We start from the raw sequence: 8,534 nt of genomic DNA, 5'->3' as shown, positions 1-8,534 counted from the left end.
GTGGCGGTGTTTAATAATTGTTTTAAGGGATGAGATGGTATAAAATGGATTTACGCGGTTCGCTTTACTTAATTATTTAATTTGTTCATATTTGAAAAATGATTTGGAACGATATTAATTAGTATTTAAACTTTTAAAATTTAGGTAGTTAGCAGTCATTAAATAATTATTTGAATGATTTATAAAATAATCGTTGATATTTTGCAATTCTATTTGAGTTTACCTCCAATAACACATACATTATTTTATTTCATTAGAAATGAGGATTTCTATTTTATACATATATATTGATTTCGATTGGATATTTAGTTTTTTCATCTTTAATGTTTGATTACAGCATCATACTATCATATTATTGTATTGATATTTTTTATATTTTTTAATGTTTTTCTGTAAACACTGATTTGAGAATTTCTCTAATTTATCATCTAGTTAAATATTAATTTTATATGTTGTCACATTCCGCTTATTATAAATCCTATTAATTACTCATTGAGTTGCATTATAACTTACCACAACTTTAATTATATTTTTGCATGTATAGTTATAGGGCTATTTCATCTTTTTGCTCCTCATTAATTATTTAATAATCATTTTGCCCCTCATTCAAAACTATCTACCAATCTGTCCCTCTTTAATCGATTAAGCCAAAAATTTTATCGATTAAATAGTCAAAATAGACAAAAATCGTTGACTTGAAGATTTAGTCGATTAAATCTCCCTATTTAATCGATAGATTTAATCAATTAAATCCCTCATGCATAAGGTTGTTCTTCTGATAAAGAGGAAGATTTAATCGATTAAGTTGAAGATTTAATCGATTAAATCTTCATTTGACCATTTAATCGATTAAATATTTAATTTAGTCGATTAAAGAAGGGCAGATTGGTAGATAATTTTGAATGAGGAACAAAATAATTATTAAATAATTAATGAGGGGCAAAAGGGTGAAATAGCTATAGTTAATTAGTTATAGAGTTAACTTCAAATTGCAGTCCTTCAGTTTGATGGTGGGAGTTGTTTGGTTTTCGGTGGTGGTGGGAGTTGTTTGGTTTTCGGTGGTGAGCCGTACACGTCGTTCTGTATGGACAAGTTTTAAATTTTTAATATGTGTAGAAGACTTAGTTTTATATTCTAGAGTTGTTCTATTATTTCTATATGCAGGTAAATTGAAAATTTTATAAATCTAATACAAATTAGGTATGTCGGCTAATCGGCAGTAAGATTAAGTTTAGCCTATGCACCACCGGTCATAGATCCAAGTTTGTGTCGTGACATATAATGTTTCAGATGTAATAAATATAATTTTTCGCAGCTCCAAAAGCAAAAGAGAATTAAAACTTTGTTGAAAAAGAGAAAATTGATACATTTTTTTATGATGGCTTAGGTTGGAAAGAAACTCAAGCTAGATGTTTGATATAAAACACATTAATCAAATTTTAATATTTTTAAAAGAATTAGGAAGAATAAAAAAATTTCTCATTATTAAAATGTTTAAGTATCATATTTCTTCAATAAAGTACTCTTCTATTAATCCCTTGTTTCATAAAACTTAATAATTCTTAGAAACTAAAATAGTCCAAAGTTTAAAATGAAGAATTTAGTACTTTGGTCAAAAATAAAACAAGAAGGTTTTTATCCAAATAGAATGCAAAACCTGAGGAGACAACAAAATTCCGTTACAGCAGCTGTCGCCACATTACATGAACAATCTTTGGTGATATGTACGGCACAATTGTTGGTGTTTACTAAGTATTTTTAATTATTTTCTTATATTCCTTTTTTTTTGTGATTACCAAATAGAACTTAAATTAGTTGAAGAATTTCAAATTCCTCGTTATGTATGTTGCTGTCCGACAGATAATTAATGTCGCTAAAGCCATGACAATTCGGTATTAATTATGGAGAATGAGCATTACCGTTTGCGTGCAAGCGAATTAACATGTGCAAGTGCAAGAATGTAGCAGGAATAAAGAAAAAACTAAACAAAAAGAGAGGACAATAAATGATTCTTTTATTAAACTCACAATAATATTGTATTCAACGAAATTAAAGTACAAAATAATAGCTGCGGAGTATAAAATATAAGTTAGCCCACTTGCCTTTTATTTATTATTATTTATAGTAACTATATTTTCGGAGAAGCTAAAATCAAACAAACACCCCTATCGGATTGAAATAACGATTGATGTTTTCAAACTAGTAGTTGTTGTTGTACCAAGGTTGCTTCTGAAGATGACCAATTAAGCTCTTGTCCATCTGCAAAGCTTTGGCAAGAATTTCGGGAGAAATAGGTGGAGTAGAATTAAACAAAGCATTTGCAATTGTGATAAGACCTGGATTTTGACTACCGAGACCAGAAATGGAAACAGCGTTAACCTTTCCCACATTAAGTTGGAAATGAATGAGACCGATTGGAAACACAAACACATCACCCTTATTCAGCACTTTGGTGAACAAACGATTCTTGTCTAAGTCTGAACTGACAAATCCAACCATGAGAGAGCCTTCAATTACTATAAGGATCTCTGTGGCGCGAGGGTGAGTGTGTGGAGGAATTAAACCATATGGTGCAAAATCAATGCGAGCCAAAGATACGCCAAGTGTGTTTAGTCCTAATAGTTGAGTATCAAAAACGGGAGTGACTTGTGCGCCGAGTGGGTTAGAGACATTCGCGGCATTCACATGTATAAAGAAATCTTCAGCTGTGACAAGTTTTGGGTCTTTGCAGAACTTTCCATTCACAAATACTGCAAATTAATAAGACAAAGATTTTATATTAAAAAAATAAAAAAGTTAGTTATATAATTATCCATGACATGATCTAAATGTATAATAAACTTAGAGCTTGAGTTATAAGACTAATTAATGAGGAATGTGTATATATACATACCACCATTGATGGGGTCATTGGTTCCCACACAGAAATCTTGCAGAGGGCTGGGGTCATAAGCATAGGCAGCAGAGGATGCCAAAGCCAAGATTGCAACGACCAAGTAGACAGTTTTCATTTTGTCTCTCACTGTTACTCTTAAATTATTCTGCTTTACTAATTGCTTGTGAGAATTGATTGAATTATGTTGCATGTGAAGCTTGATATTTATAGGGAGGAACCGTTGAATTGTTCTGCAGTTTATCTTGACCGTAATTAATTCTCTATTCGATGATGAACCATTCTTTACCAACTACTCGCGTCCTTAATCACTAATATATATATGAACAAGGCAAAGGAAAAAGACCGTTTCATATTGATCCTGTCAATAATTATTTAAAGACTGATTGCATTTCGATATTATAACTATGTTTACTTGTACTCTAATAAAATTATTTATGCCTCCTCCTCGCAGCTGAAGTCATTGGAGGGTTGATTAGGTGATATGGTATCGGAGCATATGAACCTGTGACTAGAGTTCGATCCTTATAAGTTTATAAGCACGACGGTGCTTCAAACCTTTAAAAAAAAAAAAAAAACTCGAGGAGTGAGTTAAGAGACATAATAAAATTATTTATTGCCTCGTTATAGTAACTTCAATTTTTGAAAGAGTTGGTTTCTTCTTAAATTTTAACTTTTTTGTATCCTATTTGTACAATAGTGTAATGTAGTCCTCTTTCAGCCAATATGTTTCCCGAGAGGGAGCAAGATCACTGTATGGGTATGGTGGCTAACATAGGTAAAGACCAAGCTAACCAGCCAAGTCCCAATCGGTAGACTAAGTAGGGTATGGTGTGTGATGTTATGTGATGGGGATACAGTATACAGGGTGAATAGTGATACTTGAGATGTTCTTCTGGTGGTCGTGGAAGGAGTCCTTATAGGAGTGGGGGAGAGTGGTTTAACCTGCGGGTTGGTGTGGAGGGTCAACTCTCCTTGGGGGGCGCGAGATCCTCTGCTTGGGTGATCGCCACAGGGGTGGCTTGTGTCAGTGTGGGGACTGCTGCTGTCTCCATCCTGTATGGGGATATTTCCTGTTTAAGGGTCTGGGGGAATCTTCTTGCAGGTGCCTGATCCCCAAGTAAGACATTAAAACGTCTTACCTTGGGGATCCTCTTGTCGGGAGACAGGGGGTGGGGAGGTTTGTCCCACGCCACCTGTAGGGCTAACGTGGACGCCTCCAAGCTTTTGGGCTTATGCTATTGGGCTTGGGCTATATTGATCTCCCAGAACATGAGCCCCCTAGCTTGAAGGCGATCGAAGCTCGGCGTCAAGGTAAAAAAGTCTGGAGGGTTGTAGGGTATTGCATGAGCGCCATTTCTGGCATCTTGGTTTGCTGGGGATGAGGTTGATGGGATGCCTCGGCGATCGGTCTTAGTGTATCTGTCTGGTGCCTCTTGGTTTCCAAGGGTGAACTTGGCGTTCTAGTCATAAGTTGGGGGACGTGTCATTTTTCATGTAGAGCGACTCTTTGGTTTTCCATCATTTGTAATGATGAGGAATGCCATGATTACTCTTTATGCGCAGCCATTTTGGCATCATGGATGGTGTCGCATTTAATGTGGTACGAGGGGTTGTCTTTTCTGGGTTGAATTACCAATAAGACCCTCAATCTGGCCCGTTGCTCCTAAGGCGGTTACAGAGATCCAACGACTGCATGTCATCGTTGTACCTCTATCTAAAGGGCTCTTTTTACGGGCAACTCCTCCATTTTTAAAAGTCCTCATTCTCTGCGAAGCTACTTCTTCCCCTTCTACTTTTGAGTTCGGGTTTCTGGTCTTTGTGACACACAACCTTAGTTCTTTCCTTCTTTGGGTTCATTTTCGTGCTTATTCAGGTAATTTGCTTCTCCTCTACTTTCGTATTTTCTTGGGTCTTCTTTTTTTTTTATTTGGGATGATTGAGGGGAGTGTTGAATTGGGGGTACCTGTAAGAAGAGGAATTTGACGAGGGTTTTGACACCCTTAATGACGGTGATGTTGGTGAGGCTATGCGAGTTTATCTTGCTAGCTGTCGTGGTCGTAGTGATGGCATTGCTTCTGGAGAACATCCTCTGGTCCCTGGGGTTGAAACCTTACCCCATGGTAGGGTTCCTGAACTCTTGGGGTTTTTGCAAGAAGAGATTCGCAATCTCTTGCTAGAAAGGGCTTTGGGGCCTGTGGTTCCCTATCTAGGGGAATCAGTAGGGTTTAGCTCTCGTGGCGGCAATGGGAGGGGTGGCTGTGTTGCTTCTCGTTCGCGGAGCCCTGGTTCTAGGGTCGTTCTGTGCGAACGCCTCCTTTTCATGGCCATCAGCGGAACCGTCGACGGCGATCTAGGTTTGGTGTAGGGCACCTTATTCGTCCCTTATGCAGCATAAACCGAGATCCTCGGTATCGCCCATTAGAGTTGTCTTTCTAGCCTCGCCCTTTACAAGTAATATATCCATCCTCTACCCCACCGGTCGCCCGCATCCCACTGGTGCCTTCATCTTTCCACCGTTGCAAGTATGACGAGTCTACGGACAATCGGTTGGGTAAGTATCACCCGGAGGATGCCAAGCTTATCTGTCACGGTGTGTGGGATGCGATCGCCGAGGACTTGGGGTTGTACAAGGTGCCGCCCCCTTGGTGGCCGTCTCCTCTTACTTACTCAGACTATTACACTTCTTCATCCTCGGAGGATTCGGACTCTTCAGGTATCGAAGTGGCTCGTAATATATATGCATCTCTTTTTTTTTTCGTTTCCCTTTTTCTTTTTGGTGATGTGCTGGAGATGTGGAAGTGAAGAGTTGGGTATTTTGGGAGGAGTAAGGGGTGGGGTGTTGTCTTAGGGGGGCAAGGGTGATCGTCCTGAAGTGATGACGCCCTTGATAGTTAGTTTAAATGCTTTGACGTCTGACCCTCTTTCTTCCTCCTCCCAGGTTTGTTAGTTGAAGCTTGGTAACCTAGAATGGCAGGACAAGAAACTTTGGATCACCTTGCTGCTCGGGGCTGGGTGGAAAAAGATGTTGCTTCGGCTTCTTCTCGTTACCAAAACCAATCGGTTTTGGATACTTCTTATGATGTTGAAGGGGATTTCGACCTTACTGCGGGCGGTTCCGAGGAAGGTCGGTGGCAGCTGCGGATAGTGGCTGAGTCTGACAGGGTTTGCGATCGCCCTAGTCCTAACGGGATTGCATAGTGGCGATTCGTTATGTATAAAAACCATTTTACAGACCAAAAAGTTAGGCTACCGTTTACTGATTTTGAAATAGACGTCTTACGTCATTTGCGCGTCGCGCCATCCCAACTGCATCCGAACGTCTGGGCCTTTGTAATGGTGTTTGAAATAATATGTCGGTATTTCAATTGGGCGTGTTCTCTCTCACTTTTCTTTTTCTGCTTTCAAGTGTCACCATTCGGCAAACGATTGGGTTGGGTATCTCTGAAGGCGAGGCCAAAGATGGGGGCCATTTTTTCTCTATACACCAATTCGTATAAGAATTGGCGAGAGAACTTTTTCTGGGTGGAACCGGTCTTGGGTGAGGGGGAGACTCATTTCTTTGTTGATCCGGAAAGTGGGGAGAGTCGGATCGAATTGTACTGGACTAAAAAGCATTATGAAGTTCTTGCCAGCTATTATTCCTTTGGATATGATGTGTTGTCTTTGGAGGAGAAACGCGTGGTCGAGTGGTTTGTAAGACTCAAAACAGTTTTTAAGTTGTGGCCGACGAGGAGATTGGTTTGTTATGGAAGTAGGGACCTTGTCGGGGAGTTATTCTTTGTTTTCTATTGAATAATTGTGTTTTTCATGTTGAGGTCTGACTCGTTTTCATTTTTTCGCTGTTGACAATCTTTCAATGGAGTCTTTGAAGGCGGCACCGAAAGTGCGGGCTTCAAGTGAGGTGCCTAGTTATGTCGCGTCGCCCGTCGCGAAGAAAGAGAAGAAATCATCAGGGGTGACGACCAAGGCGGGGGCTGAGCAGGGCGAGAAGACGAGGTTGACGAAGGAAAGCAAGGGTAAGAAGCATGTTCCACCAAAGCCCAAGATTCGTTTGGCGGCTGACATTCCAGCCGGGGAATTGGCTAAAAGGGCTTTGGGGCCCCTTATAAGGGAAAGGCGAGACGAAGGTCTTTTGCCGCCGCCCACACCAAAATCTTCACTGGCGATGGCTTCCGTGGCTTCGGTCATTACTGGCTCTTGTCAGAAGCGGTCCAATGCTGATCCTACATCGTCACCGGCGAGAGACAAATTGGCGAGGGTGGATACTGGCCTTTCAGGGAAGGAGACTGTTGAAGCTGATCCGTCTGGGGCGATGGATTTACGTCTTGGCTACTTGTCTGGAGATTCTTTGGTTACTCCTAACCTGGTTCTTCATGCCGATGTCACCTTAGACAGGGTTTTAAAGGCGACAGAGAGGGACCCGTCTGTGCTTACCGCGCTGCCTACCTTGAACGTGGGGTTTCCGGATTCGATTGACTTCTCAGCCATCGCTGATTGTGCGCAGGTGGTTATTACTCGAATTTTGGGCATGCGTGAAGCAGCCCTTGTTTGTGGTCGCCAATTTGGCGAGAGAGGTCAACGCATGGTCGAATTGGGGCGCAAGACTGAAGATCTCACAGCGGAGGTTGAGCGATTGGGGAAGGAAGTTGCTGATCTGAAATCAGCCAACAAGTTGCTGCAAGAGAGTAATGATAAGCTGAAGAAAGACGGCGAGGAGGTCAAGCGTCTATCGGGGGTTAACGAGTTTTTACGGAAGGAAAGGGACGACCTTCTGAAGGTTAGGAGTCAGCTATCGACCGAGCTTGCGGAGTCTAAGGTCGCCTTGACATCTGCTTTGGCTGGTAGAGAAGAATTGGAGCAGTACAAAGGGCGAGTGAAGGACTTGGACGCTGCATTAGAGAAATCACAGAAAGCTCTGGCTGGGGTGTTGTATGAGTCTTTTGATAATGCGCTTAAGCAGGTAAGATGGCGTTATCCTAAGGCGGACCTTGACGGTTTTCATCCAGAATATGTGGTGGAGGATGACCGCCTACTTCACTACCTTCCTGATGGCGTGGTTAAGGTGATTGAGGGACCTTTGACTTCTGATGATGAGAGTGACGACGAGTGAGACCAAACTTCTGAGGAGGGAAAGTCTTTCGGTGGCGGGGGCAACGAGGCAGTTGTTAAAAGAGGACCTGTGACTAACATGTAGACTGCTGGACTTGTAGTCGATTTTAACTTGATTAATGTATAAATTGTAAGCCCGGCCTTTTTGGCGTCGGCTATTAGCTTTTAACCAATTTTTTTTTAAAGGAATATCTGTCGTGAAAATTGTTTCTTAGTTTGATGATAACGTGTATCTTTAGTTTGGCGGGTGTGAGAATCATCCCTTAGCTTGGCGGGAGTGAGAACCATCCCTTAGATTGGCGGGGGTTAGAACCATCCCTTAGTTTGGCGGGGGTGAGAACCATCCCTTAGTTTGGCGGGGGTGAGTGACGCGAGTTGTCAAGCTCGCGCAAATTAAATTTGTTTTTTTTTACGCAAGCTGTCGAGCTCGCGCAAATTAAAAATTATTAATTTTATCTAGGGTTCAAAAAATTTGCAGTAAAGTGGAAACCCTAAGTCATCTCTCAAGAAAATTGTTTTGGTGAAAATC

At 41.0% G+C, this 8,534-nt stretch overlaps 1 protein-coding gene across 1 annotated transcript; it reads right to left on the bottom strand.

The window, feature by feature from the left end:
* Positions 1 to 2,199: 2,199 nt before the first annotated feature.
* On the bottom strand, positions 2,200 to 3,011 carry LOC133294621 (germin-like protein subfamily 1 member 7). The gene is made up of 2 exons (XM_061493327.1): positions 2,897 to 3,011; positions 2,200 to 2,750 (listed from the first exon to the last, which is right to left on the bottom strand). Exons 1-2 carry the CDS (start codon positions 3,009 to 3,011, stop codon positions 2,200 to 2,202), a joined length of 666 nt encoding a protein of 221 aa, XP_061349311.1.
* Positions 3,012 to 8,534: the final 5,523 nt, after the last annotated feature.

Source organism: Gastrolobium bilobum, unplaced genomic scaffold (assembly GCF_033153095.1).
Source record: "Gastrolobium bilobum isolate Gb01-03AN ecotype WA unplaced genomic scaffold, APGP_CSIRO_Gbil_v1 utg20919, whole genome shotgun sequence".
NCBI classification, from domain to species: Eukaryota; Viridiplantae; Streptophyta; class Magnoliopsida; order Fabales; family Fabaceae; genus Gastrolobium; species Gastrolobium bilobum.
Note: the sequence above shows the minus strand (reverse complement) of the source record. Positions and strands in the feature narration are given on the sequence as shown.